Below are 17727 nucleotides of genomic sequence, written 5' to 3'. Positions count from 1 at the left end.
CACATGCAGTTTTGTTGTTTTGCAATTGGTAAACTAACGCTTTAACATGACCGCAGTTTTGTGTTTTTATAATTATGTGGTTTTGTGATTGTGTAACTTAAATTCATCTCTAATTTTCAGTCCAACAATTTTAACTGACAGATTTGGATTCAAAAAATTTTGTTTTATTTACAAGTGTATATTTTATGAGCGCTTTCTTTTCACAGCTTTTGTTCAACCAACTGATTGTAATTTAAATAAAGCCAGAACATTCCTGCTGATCTTTTCTTCCAATCCCTGGCTAATATTAATTCTTCTCTCAAAGAATGGGCGTTGTACCCCCCAAAGAGAGAGCATAAGTCCATAATTTTATTAGCTTTCTGCATTGTCCTTTGCATTCATTTTGGAACCTGCTGGGCGGCGGCAAAAAAGAGCACGTGAGAAAATTAATTTGATTAAATTGCCATGGAGATGCGCAGCAGGTCAGAAGTGTGGCAGGAGGAGGGGCGCAGCGATATAGAATGTCTTATCGCAGAATCGCTTGTTTTTAGCCCGGCTACTTAGCGCGGATGTCGAGCCACCACCAAAGGACACAAAGCACATCCTTCAATGCGGGCTCACAGCGGTGAACGCACTAAATGATGTGCATAAGTGCGAAAACGTTTTGCACATGGAATGCCTCCTCGCCTCTGATGTTTTGCCTCTTATATTCCTTTCGTTTTTTTTTTTTTTTTTGCCTGCCTGTCTGTTTGGGTTGATTGACGCTGATAGGGCACGTGCTGGCAATTATTTTAGAATAAACATAACAAGCCTCTCCACGGGGCCAAATCATCAGATGACTTCTCCTCTTCAGCTTCTCGCTCTTGGGCACGGTCAAAAAATGTTTTCTTTCACAAAAACGCAGGCAGATTAGAACAGGCGATAGTAAATTATTTCAATTGATAATGGTAGCCTGAATAAAATATTCAAATATTCAAACTTTTTCCTGATAAGGTTTTTAAATAGTACTCCTTATTATTTTCACAAATACTTGTTAAATAAATAAATTTATTCGACACCTAGATATTATAAACAAAATGGTATAATGAGAAACATGAAACGGTCAAAGTCCATTAATCTCGTTAGTTCATTTTAATTTTAATGCATTATAGTAATCTCATAATTATAGGTTCCAAAGCGGGTAAAATATCGAAATCAGTGAGTTAGGATCATTAGAACACCCACTATTTTCATCCTCTAGGGTATTCGAATTCCCAGCCGCTTCAACTTGGTGCTTTTAATAATGCTTGGGTTTTGGGGCGGTCGGCTGCTTATTAAAAGTCTCTTGTTGTGATCCTAGGCACAGTAACCTTTTCGTCCTGCCCCTCCTTTCCGTCCTGAAATTAGTCCGCCCTAACAATTAGAGCACTAACAAATGCAATTATCCAGGCACCTCCCTCCACTTGGGCACCACTTCGTCACCCCTTGCGGCACACAATTGCTCTCATTGGGAACAATTGTAGATGAACCCGGCGACCGGAGTCACAAGTCCTTCGCAAGTCCTTTTCCCAGCCAACAAACAACGAAAATTCAAAGGCAAAAAAAAAAAAAAATACTGAAAGTACGTGCAGAGTAGCAAATGCCGAGATAGCAGAGTGAAAACAGCCAAGGAAAAAGTTTCCCGAACGCGTGCCACATATTAAATTACATCGAAATATGTGCACACGATGATTTGTCGAAGGGCAGCTTGTAATTTGCTGGCATTTTTCGATTTTATCAGCATCAATGTTATTTTGATACAGTTGTTAAATTCTACGGCCGTGTAGTGTGCTATTTAATTGAATTTATCTCGCGCAATTATAGTGAATTTACTGAACAGTCAAGTCGTATAAAACGGGGGATTGTTCAGACCCGAGATTTCCGGATACGACATTTATGGTGGGCGTAACTTAACAATTTGAACATATTTCTTATTTAAATGCAGCCGAATAGCCATTTTATTGGAATTTAAGGGAGAGTTGTTTTATGGTTATATTGAATAGGCAACTTAACAATGCTTAATTGGGGTTTTTAAACTAGAGTCTTTTAGTAAAGATTTTGATTGGTTACGTTACAAAGAAATTAGTCCACCTTAATTCTTTTCAGAAGTTTTTTATTTAGAAAATATAAAACATTTATTCATTTTATTTATTATTTAGTATAATCTATGTACCTTATTGATTAAGGATATATTTTTTATTGAATCGGTGGATTTCTCTAACAAAAAGGACCCATGTAAAGGAAGTGCCACTCGCTGAGGATGTAGCCACTTGAGCCTGTGCTCTGAGTCGTGCTCCCAATTACAAAGGACCCGCAAGGATGTTCAAGTTTGTGTTGCTTGTAGCAGAAGTTAATTTACCGAGAATCAAACTTAAATGCGGAAAAAGGATCTGAGACGATGTGCCGCCGACATTCACCCCCTATTTTGAAGACAATCACGACCTTATGGCTTATGTAACCTGATCGGTGACACACTTCAGCTTTGATTTCAGGGAATTATGCTAACGCAAAACAAAAAAAAAACGAACAAGGAGACGTCGATGTCGACAATACAAAAGGATTTGCCCAGTAAACTGACACAAAATGTTGTAATTGCCCCAAGGAAGCGCACCCTCCAGCAGACTCAACCGCAAAGTGGCTGGCAATTCGATGCCTCAAGTTCGGTAGCATTTTTATTATTATAAAAATTTGGCTTAGCCCGAATGACGGGACACGTGCAACAATGGAAATTAGGCGAACTAAATGATGGCTTACAAATATGATCAGCTTTCAGATTTGGCCATGGGAATCGCTTTTCGCAGATCCGTTTACCTCGAACTAAGGGAAAATCAATAAACATCGCACCGTAGACAACGCATGCAGCCTTAAAAAAGAGGAATTTATACAGGGTTTTCTCCATCGTCCTTTGGCACGTTCATGTCAGAGGGTTAACAAAGGATGACAACGCAGTGAAGTCCGTTCGCATGGAGCCATGGAGGTGGAGCAGCAAGTTAAGTGCTTTCAGCCAGGTGAGATGAGCTAAGGAGTGTTCATCTCTTTTGCTGAAAGCGCCAGCTGACAGGTCCTTTTGTATTTTACCAGGTCATTTATGATACAGCATCTATTGAGTTGTGCCAAATTTCTCAGATCGATATTATGTTGAATAGCTAAAAAAAAATTAACAGAGTTATTAATATTTCGTATGCATATTTAAAAGCAGAAAAAAATACATTCAGAAACATAAAATTTGTATGTTAAAAGTTTTTTTATATAATAAACATTTTATTTTATAAAATAGATACCACTATAGATAACTATTTAGTATATAACATCTTTTTTTATTTTTAAGGATTTTCTTTAATTTAAATTTGTTTTTAAATAAGTATATAAATTTGTATTTGCACCTCTTATCTCACCTTATTTTGCTTGCATGACTTGCATGTTCTTACTTAATTGTAGCAAACCCATAATATTAAAACCCACTTACCAGTAATTAAGTCTCGAAAAACATAAATGATTTAAGGTCCTTAGAGCAGCAGAGACATCCTGACTCCGGGGGCTGCACATCCAGCTCCCCGGCTCCACATCCTCTCCAGCGATCGCTCGAATGCCAACCTAATGCGCCCGTTTTAGGGCTTTAACCTAATAATGACGTTCGACTTAGTTTGCGTGACTTATTTTATTAATAAAACGAGCAAATTTGTCTTGCTTTTTGGTCGCATCCTCGTCAGGCTCTTTCTCTCTCAGTGATGTCCCGTTATTCTCCTTCCTTCCTGCTCTCTCCTTTAAGGATTCACCACCCCACCGATGATGTGACCTCTCCTCGAGAAAACAGGACGAATATACTGGCGAAAGTCACCCCTTGGCGAGCTCTTCGCTGATTGGTGGCTGGTTCTTAAAGGACACACGCCTCCTTTTTTTCGGGGGTGGCAATGGGTGGGTGTGGGGCGTCCTTGTGGGTGGTGTACGACTATGTGGAGCTCTGATTAAATTAAACGCAACGGGACAAAAAATATGTATCAATGCGAGCGGGCGAATATGCCGCCCCCAAAATGCCCCCCAACCCCCAAGGTACAGTTGCGTTGGCTCCACCTAGCAATTATCCTGTCGCAGCAGAATCGATTGTTTAATTCAATTATAATAATTGTGGCATTTAATGCATGCACATCATCAGCCAGACAGACAACAATGGCGGCCGTGACACGTTAATTATTACAGGAGGGGCGCCAAAAGGCGGGATTCGATGGGGATGAGAATGGGGATGGCGATTGGAATGGGTCACACAAAATGGCGTCGGCGGAAGGACGCCGGGAATAGTTGTGCAAATTATTTATGCGGCTAACTGGGGTCAATTAAGCTGGGCTTTTTCGGGCAAAGGATATGGCGGGGCTAATCGGATGTCCAGCGGATGCCAGCAGAGAAACCTTTTGGGAGGTAGTGGGGGTGGTGGGGGGTGGCTAAAATCCATAGAGAGAGCAGGACAACCGTATGCGCATGCAAATCCATGGGGGTGTGTTCACTGATGCGGGGGATTCCCCCGAATTGCCGCTCTAAACGGGCACCGCAAAGCGGCAGCCAACTGCAACTGGATCGTTGAAGGGGGTTGGAGAACGGGGTTCCTGTGTCCGCTTTTCCTCCTTTCTTTTTTTTTTTTTGTATTTTTCGCAGCATGCAGGACTCTATTGCCGGCTCGCTCGCACATGTCTGCGCTGGCAGCTCGTTTAGAGCAATTTGCTGGTTGATGTGCGGTGATTGCCGCAAACTCAACGCGACCGTCAACGAGCAAACAACATAAGCGCGCGCGGCCCAAGGACACGGCACATATATCGTAACACACTCACACACACATAGATATATATATATATATATATATATATCCTGGGACATTACGACTCCGCACTCGTTCCATCGCAATGGCAATGCTTAATGAGGCCAGCTTGAGTCCTGCGGACGCCCATGCTCATGCGAATGCCACCACGCCCACGCACAGCAAGGCGGCGATGGCCAGTGCCACCACAATGCTGACCACAAAAACACCGTTCTCCATCGAACATATATTGTTTCAAAATTTAAACAGTGCCAGCAGCAATAATGCCAACAATATAACCGCTAATAGCAATAATTATGTGCAAAAAAATGGCAGCAGCAAAAATGCGGTGAAAAGTGCCAGGAGCAGTTTTGCCCACGACAATAATCCACACAAGCAGCCGTCGCAAAGTTCGCATTCGTCGGAACATTCGCATCCGCCGGCATCCGCATCCGCATCCGCGACGGCAACCATTCGCGGTAGTCAAACAGCGACGGGATATGCCAGCGAGGACTACGCCAAGTCCTTGCACAACTCCCAACGGTTAGTTTCAAAAAACTATAAGTGTTTTGTGGACAGATTGAACATAAACCAAATTCCGTTAAAGTTAAGAATAACCAACTAAAAATCTCCGAAAATTATCAATGTAGTGCAATAACTAAAAAAGGACAAATCCAAAATGTTAACATAAAAAACAAACCATAAAAATTAAATTGTGAAGAATTATTTCAGGGGATTTGATAGAGTTTATGATTTAATTAAATTCGGATTAACAAATATTTTAAGGAAAAAGAGAATTCAGAAATTAGACATTTCATCATCAAATCAATTGCTTCAAATAGTTAAACTCTGATATAACTTAGAAAACTCTTTTCATCATATACTTTCAGGTCGAACCACCACTCTCGTCCTGGAGGTTCCCATTATAGCTCAGATCAAACGTCTCAGCAATTAGGATCCGCGGCAGGACAACATCCACCAGCTCCTGCTCCTCAGCCACCGCCTCCGCCGCCATTAAATGGAGGAACTGGTGGATCCAATGGAGTGCTATACCCAAATGCCCCTTACACCGATCACGGATTTCTTCAAATGACCCTCGGCTATTTATCACCATCGTCAGGAACTTATAAGTCAGTGGATCCCTATTTCTTATCACAAGGTGGGTAATTCAAGGGAATCATTCTATAAACTATATTTATCAATAAGGAACACATGGCGTATGAGTGATATATATTTATTTCTTAAAACAACAAGTTTGTAGTTTTGAGGATGCTTGCAAACACGTTTTTCGTATGAGTTTTTGGTTTGATTTTTTATTTTCTAGACTTCTGCAAGTGGTGGTCAAATTTGTTAGGTTCCTTTTGCCAGAACTGCATGGTTGGTGTAAATAGCCATCAACACCGAAAGTTTCAATTTTTGTCAACTTTAACTAAGTTAACTAATTTGGGCATTTGACCTTTCAGCCAGCCTTTTCGGGGGGCACCCTTTTTCGGGGCGCCTGGATGCGTTCCGGAATTGGCCCTCGGATTGGGAATGGGCGTGAATGCCCTGCGTCACTGCCGCCGGAGGAAGGCCCGTACGGTGTTCAGTGATCCACAACTGTCCGGCCTGGAAAAGCGATTCGAGGGGCAGCGATACCTTTCGACGCCGGAGCGAGTTGAATTGGCCACCGCATTGGGACTCAGCGAAACGCAGGTGAAGACCTGGTTCCAAAACCGACGCATGAAGCACAAAAAACAGCTGCGCCGACGTGATAATACCAATGGTGAGTGTTAACATAATTAAAATATATATTTCATACTAAAGAAAGTGGAACTCGCTTAGATAGCATGAAATCTTAACAAAACTAGAACACTTAAATCAGCTTTTATGTTGAGTCACGAAATACAATTGGATATATCTTATATTTCAGTGATATTTTTTTATTCGAATGTCAAACGTTTGTTCTAAAATTGTAATAATTTAAATAAGTAATAAAACCAAGACAACTTAAATATAAGTTGTCTGCGGTTTGCAAATGCTTTACAAACCTTAAAATCCTAGTCCACTTGGAAATAGTTAAACAGACAAGGGAGTATGAGTAGTTTCTTTGTGAAACTTTTGGACATTCAATTAGACCTTTTGGCTTTTAGCCTGCCTCCTTGAGTTGCAGAAAGTTTTCTTCAAGTTTCTCCGCAAATTAAATTAGCTCTAAATTTTGTGCAAATTTCTTTGACTCTTCCATGCCGCAGAGCCCGTTGACTTCTCACGCAGCGAGCTGGGCAAGCAGCCGGGTGAGGCCACCTCGTCCTCCGGGGACTCCAAGCACGGCAAACTGAATCCCGGATCCGTGAGCACGCCCACTCAGCCCACAAGTGAGCAGCAGCAGCTGCAGATGTGCCTCATGCAACAGGGATACTCCACGGACGACTACTCCGATCTGGAGGCGGATAGTGCGGATGAGGATAATTCCAGCGACGTGGACATCGTCGGCGATGCGAAACTCTATCAGTTAACATAGATAGTTTGAAATCCGAATCTGGATCAAAATTAATTGTAGTTTTCGGTATTTTAGTTGAGGAAATACAACCTATGAATAATTCTTTAAAACCAAGTGGCAATTTTAATACTCTAAACTCATTTCTTAAGTTTTTATTATGTTTATGTTTAAATATCTAAATTATTTTTAACCACAAACCAGCAATGATATTTATTTTGGTTTTTAGATAAGAAAAAAGCCGTTTGTTGGAAAATTACACATTTTACTTGTTATCAATTGCTTTACCACAATTTTGTGCTTACCTACATAATATATTATTTATCAGCGCCAATATGGTTTATTTAATCATATCTAAATGCTTACCATTTCCAATTGAATGATAGTTCGTTTAACATTATCTACTTTTACCCCTTAATTGCAGAAGCCTTTTAAAAAGCAAATACAAAATGTACACAAAATTGTAGTTGTATTTCCCTCAATTTTAAAATATTAAAAAAATGACGGTGTAAATACAAACAAGTTCTTGAACGAGCTTCATTCTAGTCATGTATTGAATCTTAAATCTAATCAAACTTAGTGATTGTATTCGAGAACTTCCATTTTAAGATATTTTAGTTCCCTACCCGCTCGACTTCTTATCCAGAACATAGTGCTTACAATAAACAGAAAAGAGCAGAATTATGTGAGTAACCGAAAACATTCCTCCTTCCTTGCTGGGCAATCAAATCCAATTGACAACATAAAGTAGCTACTAATATGGTTAAGCATCAGGCATTTCAGCATGGGGTTGGCCAACTGCCACGCCCTGCGCATGTCCAAGTGCCCAAGTGGATGGGCGGAATCGGAAGAGATTGAAATGGATTGAAATGGGGTGGATATCGATGGAAACGCACTCAACAATGGAAAAATAATTGCGGGTTTTCAGACAGCCATTTTAGTCAGACACCCGATGTCAAGTGTGGGCGGTAAATGTTAAATGTTTCAAATTGATTGGTAATTATGGGTTAATAGGAATGCTCTGCTTGGTCGTCTTTGTCAACGTACTGCGAAAAGAAATCAAATTAAACTTTTAATAATTATTCTGATGCTAAAAAAAACCATACAAGAAATTTAACATATGCTTCGGTAAGTATTATACTTTCAAATAAAAATAGACCTTTAAAGCTTATGGGACTGATTAATATTTATTCTAAACATTTCCTTTTATATAATGTATTTTTAATCAAACATATAAATATTTAAAATATATATTCCAGAATGTGAAATCGTTTCTTGACGTCAAGGAAGCAAAGTGCAAATCTCTTCAAATCTATTCTATTTTAGTGATTAAAATTGTAAGTACAAACTTATAGACATTTATTTTAGTTATTTGTAAGCGTGCTTTGTTTTATGTTGAAATTGGTAGACACACTCTAATCGGACGCAAATTAACAAAAAGAAACCGAAAGATTGCTGTGAAATGAAATACTATCTGAGGTCGAAGCAATGACAAGGCGCAGACGCCTTAGCCTCTGGCATTTTCCAAACGAATACATACTTTAATAAGTTAGTAGTGCTTAAAGGCTTATCTTGTTGTTGATAAGGCTAAAACGAAAATAAATTACGGGAGGCGAGCCTCCAATGATTAGAATGGGTTGGTAATAAAAATCACAATTGCCACTTAGTTCCTTTAGCCAATTTATGGTTTGATTTGTGGGCTTATTTCGTTGTAAATAATAATAATAAAATGTCACTTCAATAATGGTCTAATATATATTTCAAGAAGATACTTCCACTTAATAACAATTTTTAATGAAGCAATTTATTCCTTAAGCATTAATATATCTCATTAGGGACGACAAAGTTGGTATGCTCCCCAAATGCTCCACTCTCTTTATTTTTTGACTCCCTCTTATTTTTTTTCAAGCCATATGTCTGCAGTTTATGCTCCCCATCCGCACTCTTTTTTCACTCCAACGCGCTCTTCTATATATTTTTCCTGTATGTATTTTATTTACATGCTATCAGTTGGCGATGCCGTCGAAAACAAAACAAAATATTAGGATTAGTGTTTGTTCTTCGACTTTCCTATACCCTAATATTTTAAAAGGTAAAATAATAAAAGGCTGAGCATGAATCTAAAATTTTCTACAAGTTCAAAACATAATATATTCCATTTGATTTTTCTTAATTTGTACATTTATTTGAAAGCATTGATATAAAATGCTGATGGTAAGTAGTATTGGTTATACTTCACAATCAAATTGTTTGTTATAGTTTTATAATAGTTATCTTGCTTAAACATTTGATTACTAGGGTATATCCCCAACCCGATTGACTAAGCATATATACCTTCTGAGAGGGCGTGGCAAGCAGTGACGTCTCGCTTCGCTTTTTTCCGCTGTCGTCGTGGCCGTGGACTGAAGCCAACAGGCAGTCTCTTCAGTTCAGCCGTCGACTGCGGTTCGTTGTCTTGTTTGCCAGTCTTCCCCGTTTTGTTGTAAGTGAAAGTGCATTTCGGTCTCTTCTGCTCTGCGAAGCTCCACAAATGTTGGGGGTCACAGTGGTGTTAAGGACAAGTCTGAAAGTCATTTAGATCTCGTCGATATAGATGAATGGAAGAGATCTATATATATTTGCCCATAGATACAGTGTTTACTTATACTCTTTTCGTTGGTATATATACTCAGCTAATCGGCCAGTTGGAGACGTTCCAAAAATAAATAAGGGGGCACGTGTCGGTGTATTTAAACGACCGGCAGAAATATTATTTTGCCGTTCCGGTTCTCTAACGTTTTCCATGATACACTTGTATGTTTTTGTAGAACAAACAGGTTATCAGCTAGTCAAAAAAAAAAAAAAAAACAACAACCAAACACCAAAGCCACACAAACAAACAACCATGCACACTCAGAGTGACAAGTTTTTGATAGTGATTTTTTATGCAACAAGCCCCCGAAAAAACAGAGACAGAGAATTTAGAGGGTCATTGTATTGACCTTCCTAGGAAATAGCAGACCCTTTACTCTACTTAACTGGTAATTGTTTTTATTTTGATGGATCCCCACAGGAACCGCATCCTATAACCAACAATGGCGGCCAGTAACGGTGCTTGTAAGTGAAGTTGCTTCCTGCTTTTTGCTCCTTGAATGTTGCCCGACTCCTTTCTGGTTTTTTTTTTTAACCAGTTCGCTTTATTTTATACCCGCCTGCATTTCCATTTATTAGCAGTTCCCCAAAACTTGTTCCTTAGATCCGAGATTTTAATAACCTGTTGCTGCGCTGAAAATTATATCGACTTAATTGTGCAAATTCCTGCTGTTTTTAATCCTTGTGAAATCCCCTCCAAATCCTTTCCATTAGAAATTTATTTTGTTCTTATATTTGTTTTATTTAACCAACTATAGATTTGATTGGCTATTAGTTACCATACATAGCAATAATATGTGTGTCACTAATTCTTTTAAAAAAATTCTTTAGAATATCATTATAATATTTAATTTAAATTTTTTGTTTAGCCAAAATGAGTCAACAGGGACCAGCTTTTGACTCCAATGCGATGACGCTAACGCGTTTCGTGTTGCAGGAGCAGCGTAAGTTCAAAGGTGCCACTGGCGATCTGTCCCAGCTGCTCAACTGCATCCAAACTGCCATCAAAGCAACTGCCTCGGCTGTCCGAAAGGCAGGAATCGCCAAGCTCCATGGAATCGCCGGGGACGTAAATGTCCAGGGTGAGGAAGTCAAGAAACTGGACGTCCTCTCAAACGAGCTGTTCATCAACATGCTCAAATCCTCCTACACCACATGTCTCATGGTTTCCGAGGAGAACGAGAAAGTGATCGAGGTGGAAGTGGAGAGACAGGTATGTCTACGTATGGCATATAAATTTATTTAACATATTCAACAAGTATGAAGGTTTTAATTAAAACGATCAGATTGATATGAAATTTGGTATGCAGGTGTTAATTAGCAAAGCAGAGATTTTTTCTTCAGTTGCGATATCTCTATCTTTAAAGTTAAATAAGGCATAGCATATAAAGATTGCTTTTGAGATTTATACAATCTAGTTCTTCAATAGAATAATGCTTATCAGTAGTACAACATATATAAATAAAATTCTCCTAACTGTTTTCAGGGAAAATACATTGTGTGCTTTGATCCTCTGGACGGATCCTCCAACATAGACTGTCTGGTGTCGATCGGATCGATCTTCGCCATTTACCGCAAGAAGAGCGATGGACCACCCACCGTGGAGGATGCCCTCCAGCCTGGAAACCAGTTGGTTGCTGCAGGATATGCCCTCTACGGTTCAGCCACTGCCATTGTCCTTGGTCTGGGATCCGGAGTTAATGGTTTCACTTATGATCCGGCGATCGGAGAGTTCATCCTGACCGATCCCAATATGCGAGTGCCCGAGAAGGGAAAGATCTACTCGATCAACGAGGGATATGCCAGCGATTGGGAGGCGGGTGTCTTTAACTATGTTGCAGCCAAAAAGGATCCCTCTAAGGGAAAGCCCTATGGAGCACGTTATGTTGGTTCCATGGTGGCCGATGTCCACCGCACCATCAAATACGGAGGAATCTTCCTGTACCCGGCCACAAAGTCAGCTCCCAATGGAAAACTTCGCCTGCTCTACGAGTGCAATCCAATGGCCTATCTGATGATTCAGGCTGGTGGACTGGCCAGCGATGGAAAGATCAGCATTTTGGACATTGTGCCCAAGAACATTCACGAACGCAGTCCCATTTTCCTGGGTTCCAAGGCCGATGTGGAAGAAGTGCTTAGTTACTTGAAGTGATTTTTGTAATATCCGTAATTTATAAATAAAGGAGATCTTATTTTTTACTATATAATCATGTCCCTCCAAGAATACACCTAAATTAAATTGTCTAATGATCATTGCTGCTAAAAGCAGGCTCAAGTACTAATATCACTTCCCGGATTACTATCTTAATGTATTATGAATTGGCCCAGTAACATAAGTTACCAGGCCTTTGTAAAAATTAGTTTAGACTCATTAGAGTGTTCCTCTCCACGGAAATCTTTAGTAAAAGGCGAAAGATTTATTCGACAATTGAAGAGAAACCAGAGTGAATTCATCCATCCAGCTCTATGCCTATATCTTTATTCTAAGCAAGAACTGCTTGGGAATTATAGGAGAGACAGAAGAAAATTATTGAATGGTGGTGGTTTTATTACAGTTAGCTACCTGAAAAGGGTACAATATACCTAGATCCGTAGGGAGTTCTAAGGTTTAAATTTGACACAAATGTTGTTTAACTTGAAAAAAGAAATCAATAACAAGTTCGGTCTTGGTTAATTTATTATGAAATTTTATTTAGCAACGCTGTTTTCTTTATAAGTCATGTTTTCGCAAACAATTTTGTCTTATACCTTTTAAAAACATTCACGATGAGGACTTTTTCTCTGATAGTTGCTTTGGTTTTCTTATCAACAACTCAAGCCGCCTTTTTCTGCAGTGAGATCCCGGTGCCGGGATGCATCTCTGCCCAGTCCAGTAGCGTTACCGAGACCTCACCTAGCGAGTAAAACTGCAAATAATAAAGTTGAAAAATCACTCCTAAAAGCATACTGCCCGCACTCTCGTGTTTCTTACTTTTAAATACACCAACCAGTTGTGAGGTTCTAGTTCGGCCTTTATGAAGCCCTCTGCCTTGAGTTTGGAAGAATTATCGCTTCCCGGCCTTATGGCTAAGATCATAGTAGTTTTTGCTGACGCCGCAAATTGTGACTTCTATCTCTATGGGCAGAGTTTATCTGCCTTTTTTGGTTGCAGTTGAATGAGTTGATTGCTTTGCAACAGAACTTTTGATGTCTAACTCGGCTTTCCAAATTGACCAACTTAGCCAAAAAGGTATGTTAACAGGCCGGATGAAAAGTCCCCGGTCTGACCCATACTAGATTTTACTAGATTTTTTTCCATATGATTTTCATTCAGTACCAACCTTCAAACGATACGTGTCAAAATTTGACAGCAATCGGACAATTAGTTCGGGAGTTATATCGATTTGAGTGAAGCTACTTTTGTTATTGTTGAAAAGATGGAAAAAAAAAGAATTTCGTGTGTTAATAAAGTATTGCTTTTTGAAAGGAAAAAATACAGTTGAAGCCAAAGTGTGGCTTGATAAAGAGTTTCCGGGGTCTGCACCAGGAAAATCAACCATCATTGATTGGTATGCTAAGTTTAAACGTGGTGAAATGAGCACTGAAGACGGTGAACGCAGTGGACGCCCAAAAGAGGCTGTTACCGACGAAAACATCAAAAAAATCCATAGAATGATTTTGAATGACCGTAAAATGAAGTTGAGCGAGATAGCAGACATTGTAAAGATATCAAAGGAACGTGTACATCATATCATTCGCGAATATTTGGGCATGCGAAAGCTCTGTGCAAAGTGGGTGCCGCGCGAGCTCACAATCGATCAAAAACAACAACGAGTTGATGATTCGGAGCAGTGTTTGGAGATGTTTAAGCGCAATAAAGCCGAATTTTTCCGTCGATATGTGACAATGGATGAAACATGGCTCCATCACTACACTCCAGAGTCCAATCGTCAATCATCTGAATGGACAGCAAGCGACGAACCCAATCCAAAGCGTGGAAAAACGCAACAGTCGGCTGGAAAGGTTATGGCGTCTGTTTTTTGGGATGCGCATGGAATAATATTCATCGACTATCTCCAGAAGGGACAGACAATCAACAGCGACTATTACATTGCTTTATTGGAGCGGTTGAAAGCCGAAATCGCAAAGAAACGGCCGCATTTGAAGAGGAAAAAAGTGCTGTTCCACCAAGACAATGCACCATGTCACAAGTCTGGAAAAACGATGGCTAAAATTTATGAATTGGGCTACGAATTGCTTCCTCATCCACCGTATTCTCCAGATCTGGCCCCCAGCGACTATTTCCTGTTTGCGGACCTTAAAAGAATGCTCGCTGGCAAGAAATTTAAGACCGATGATGAAGTGATAGCTGAAACTGAGGCCTATTTTGAGGATAAACCGAAAGAGTACTACAAAAGTGGCATCGAAAAGTTGGAAAATCGCTATAATCGCTGTATCGCCCTCGAAGGCAACTATGTTGAATAATAAAATTGAATTTTGCAAAAAAAAATTTTTTACTATGGTAAACCGGGGACTTTTCATCCGGCCCGTTAAGTATAGTCTTCGATGGTTGGCAAAAAAAAAAGATTTTCCACAGACCACAATTCAAGTAGAATTTTAAAAAATTCTAAACTTGGCAGATTGCATTTGTGATCAAGTTCTAGGGTTTAAATTTGACACCCGTGTTGTGTAACCCGAGATAAGGAAACAATAAAAAGTTCGGTCTTGGTTAATTTATTGTGAAATTCTATTTAGCGACGCTGTTTTCTATATAAGTCATGTTTTCGCAAACAATTTTGTCATAAACATTTTAAAAACATTCACGATGAGGACTTTTTCTCTGATAGTAGCTTTGGCTTTCATATCAACAGCTCAAGCTCATATTGACTGCGCTTTTGTCTTGGGCTGTTCTGGAGATGGAAAGGGGGGATGCGCATACAGGGATGGTCGTCCTTGTTAACAAGTGATGGTAACCCAGAGTTTGCATAGTGATTAAAAATGCAAATAATAAAATTCAGGTATCACTCCTAAAAGTATACTGCCCGGTCTCTCGTGTTTCTTATTTTTAAATACACCAATTCCCAACTGGTTCTAGCTCGGCCTTTATGAAGTCCTCTTTCTTTGGTTTGAGGGGTTATCGCTTCTCGGCCTTATGGCTAAGATCAAAGTGTAGTATCTGTTCTTATCAGCTTAACATCTGATAGTTCCTCCATTGGAGGACAACAAATGTTAAACTGATTTTTGAAATCAGACGGAGTGCTAGGGGCTTGCTCCACATCTGTCGCGGGTTGGCCCGGTATTGCAGTACCGCCGGGTTTTCGGCCCAACTAATAAATAAATTTACAGCATAGTAGAAATATTATTCCCGACATAATGTAAGATGTTACAGCCTTTGATCATCGAATCTTTAGGGGTCACTACTAGGTATATTAGATATTTTAAAACTATACAAAGTGCACAGTTCTTTGATTCTTCTCTCGCTGTTTAAAATTTAAATATAAAGGGCAATGGAAAAATGCATTGATAAGTGAAGTGGAGATTTAACAACACAAATTTAATCATAAACAAGATATTCTACAATATGTTGTGTACTCTAAGAACGATATCGAACATACATGTTTATGTACATTAGGATCTTAAAAGGCGTTCGCTTTGTGCTTGGGCACAAAGGTGAATCCATCTGGGACGCGTCCCAGCAGCGATTCGCTGAGCTTCACCCAGTCAGCGGCGTTTCCGGAACTCATAAGCGTTTCCATTTCATCGCGCCCCCGGTATTTCTGCGGACGAGCGTTGATCTTTTGCGGCGGAGCCTCCTGAAGGGCCTCGGGTATGTAGCGGTACAGAAACGACTGCCACTCGAGGAGGAAGCGGCGTGTGGTCTCCACACCCTTGGTGTCCGATCCCCAGTGTTCCAGTCCGTAGTTGCAGAACTTTTGCAACATCTCGTAGCGTTGGTTAGATAAAGGAGACCACGCCTGTTTCTCTTTGATTTCTTGGAAGATCCAAGGCTTAATCAATGCGCCACGCCCAATCATCACGGAGCTAACGTGCGGCGCCAGCGTTCTTCGCTCCACATAATCCTCGTAGCTGAGTATATCTCCATTGCCGATCACCGGCATATTTTTGGCCTTGGCGGCACATTCCTCGATGTAATTCCAATTGGCGTGTTTGGTGTACCGCTGTTCCCTGGATCTTCCGTGAAGAGTCACTGCCGAGGCGCCCCATTCCTCAACGAGCGGCAGGAGTTCGTGGGCCACACTCTTATCTGCATAAATACCAGTCCGCATTTTCACGGTGAAGGGCAGGCGATCCGACAAAGCAGCACAGCTGCGCACCGTCAGCTCCAAGATATTTGTTCGTCGCATCAAAGCACTGCCTCCACCCTGCTGGTAAATCAGATCTATGGGGCAGCCAATATTAAGATCAATGTAGTCCACCTGCGCCGTTTCATGAATAACCTGCGCCGCCTGGTTAAGCATATTTGGATTGTTTCCGCACAGCTGAACTCCAAAGACGTCCTCGCTCTTGTGACGCTTGGTCAAGGCCCACTCCTGTCCCATGCCCTTCAGCAAGGGTTGGGCACAGGCCATCTCGCCACATGTGATATCTGCTCCGAACTCCTTGCAAATCCTTCGGAAGGGCAGGTTGCCCAAGGTGGTCAACGGGGACAGGACGAGCTTTTCGCGAAAATCAACTGCTGGTTTTTTTTCAGCATCTCTGCCGATAGGGGAATCATCAACTGCACACCCAGTTGGTGTTTCCTGTTCCTTGGAGTCTACTGGTGGCTCCTTCCCGTGTTTATCGCTGTTTTCACTAACTGCAGATTGGTTTTCTTCGGCGGCTGATAGCTTTTCCTTGTCGTCTTTTTCCTTTTGTTCCTTTTGCTTGCGCGCATCTCGCAGGTTCTCTGCTAATTTGATCAGCTGCTTGCTCCGACTAAAATCATACTCATGTTTACGCAGGCGCACTTGGAGTTCTAAGAAGGGTATAATATTATAGTAAAGGCGTTTTGATTAAGCAAACTGCAACCTACCAGAACTGACTCCGTTGAATGTGGTCGGAGGAGCATTTTCGTCGTAGTCCTCTCGTTTGATATTCCTGCCGTTTTCATCCGTGTGGGCTTTGGCGAACCGACAACTAACCCCACGGGCACAATATCCCTTGGTGCTGAACACATAGCATTCGGGCCCCAAATCCTCTCCTTTGGCGGCCAGGAAGGCATTCAAATCGTGAACATAGCGGCAATTGGCCAGGGAACATGGTTCTCCACCGGTTCCATCAATCAACGAGTGACACAGATGCGAATACCGCTCGTCTTTAAAAACTGGTCGATTCTGTTGGTATCAAAGTAAATGTGTTAAAATGGCGTTTAGGAAAGATTTATATTTTAATGACAAGCCTTGTTTTGTCCACGCTTGCGTTCCTTCTTATCCCACTTCTTTTTTCCGCCGGTTTCGAGTTCGTGACCATCATCGCGCTTTCTTTTGTTGGTCTCGCTGTTTTCGGTGGTTATTGCTTCACTGTTGCCATTGCCTTCAGTTACCAGATATCTGATATGTTTAAATAATAGTTTAAATTTCTAATTTATTGCTGAATTAGAGTACTTACTCTGGTTTTATATAGCAAATACCCGCTTCCATTTCAACAACAAACAGTCGCACGTGTTGATCTGCGTCTTCTTCTTCCTTGTTTATGTCTGTCAGCTGAGTAATATCGATAATTTCAAAGTCACTGGGCGCGTTCCCCGCGAAATCGTGATACAAATATAATTTTCGAGGTAAATTTTACTCACAAAATTTATATAAGGATACGTTAGCACAATGAAAAAACATTTTTAAAAAATTAAAAACTTTTTTTA

The 17727-nt window shown here is 40.6% G+C and overlaps 3 protein-coding genes and 2 non-coding genes across 7 annotated transcripts; 3 read left to right on the top strand and 2 right to left on the bottom strand.

Annotated features, from left to right (window-relative positions):
- Nucleotides 1-4659: 4659 nt before the first annotated feature.
- Nucleotides 4660-7859, top strand: LOC108098307 (brain-specific homeobox protein). 2 transcript variants are annotated; one of them, XM_043208803.1, is made up of 4 exons: nucleotides 4660-5326; nucleotides 5674-5946; nucleotides 6247-6548; nucleotides 7015-7859. In XM_043208803.1, the coding sequence occupies exons 1-4, from the start codon at nucleotides 4890-4892 to the stop codon at nucleotides 7281-7283; spliced, it is 1281 nt and encodes a 426-aa protein (XP_043064738.1). In that variant the 5' UTR covers nucleotides 4660-4889; the 3' UTR covers nucleotides 7284-7859. The 2 variants fall into 2 exon arrangements, with proteins under 2 accessions (XP_043064738.1, XP_017056608.2); XM_017201119.2 differs by lacking the exon at nucleotides 7015-7859 and having other exon boundaries at nucleotides 5674-5942; nucleotides 6247-6410.
- Nucleotides 7860-9667: 1808 nt separating this feature from the next.
- On the top strand, nucleotides 9668-12834 carry LOC108098344 (fructose-1,6-bisphosphatase 1). 2 transcript variants are annotated; one of them, XM_017201185.2, is made up of 4 exons: nucleotides 9668-9741; nucleotides 10312-10355; nucleotides 10760-11103; nucleotides 11377-12834. In XM_017201185.2, exons 2-4 carry the CDS (start codon nucleotides 10334-10336, stop codon nucleotides 12040-12042), a joined length of 1032 nt encoding a protein of 343 aa, XP_017056674.1. In that variant the 5' UTR covers nucleotides 9668-9741; nucleotides 10312-10333; the 3' UTR covers nucleotides 12043-12834. The 2 variants fall into 2 exon arrangements, with proteins under 2 accessions (XP_017056674.1, XP_017056675.1); XM_017201186.2 differs by lacking the exon at nucleotides 10312-10355.
- LOC122320662 lies at nucleotides 12216-12338 on the bottom strand. The gene has a single exon (XR_006245766.1). It is a non-coding gene; the product is annotated as a U5 spliceosomal RNA (small nuclear RNA).
- Nucleotides 12835-15005: 2171 nt separating the features above from the next.
- On the top strand, nucleotides 15006-15201 carry LOC122320665. Its single transcript, XR_006245769.1, has one exon. It is a non-coding gene; the product is annotated as a U2 spliceosomal RNA (small nuclear RNA).
- Nucleotides 15202-15397: 196 nt separating this feature from the next.
- LOC108098371 (tRNA-dihydrouridine(47) synthase [NAD(P)(+)]-like) lies at nucleotides 15398-17581 on the bottom strand. Its single transcript, XM_017201226.2, has 4 exons — nucleotides 17478-17581; nucleotides 17269-17419; nucleotides 16903-17203; nucleotides 15398-16845 (listed from the first exon to the last, which is right to left on the bottom strand). The coding sequence occupies exons 1-4, from the start codon at nucleotides 17507-17509 to the stop codon at nucleotides 15506-15508; spliced, it is 1824 nt and encodes a 607-aa protein (XP_017056715.1). The 5' UTR covers nucleotides 17510-17581; the 3' UTR covers nucleotides 15398-15505.
- Between the last annotated feature and the right edge of the window lie 146 nt (nucleotides 17582-17727).

The sequence above is a fragment of the Drosophila ficusphila genome, unplaced genomic scaffold (assembly GCF_018152265.1).
Source record: "Drosophila ficusphila isolate 14025-0441.05 unplaced genomic scaffold, ASM1815226v1 contig_712, whole genome shotgun sequence".
Lineage (NCBI taxonomy): Eukaryota > Metazoa > Arthropoda > Insecta > Diptera > Drosophilidae > Drosophila > Drosophila ficusphila.
The sequence above is the reverse complement of the archived record's forward strand: the minus strand, read 5'-3'. Positions and strand labels throughout refer to the sequence as shown.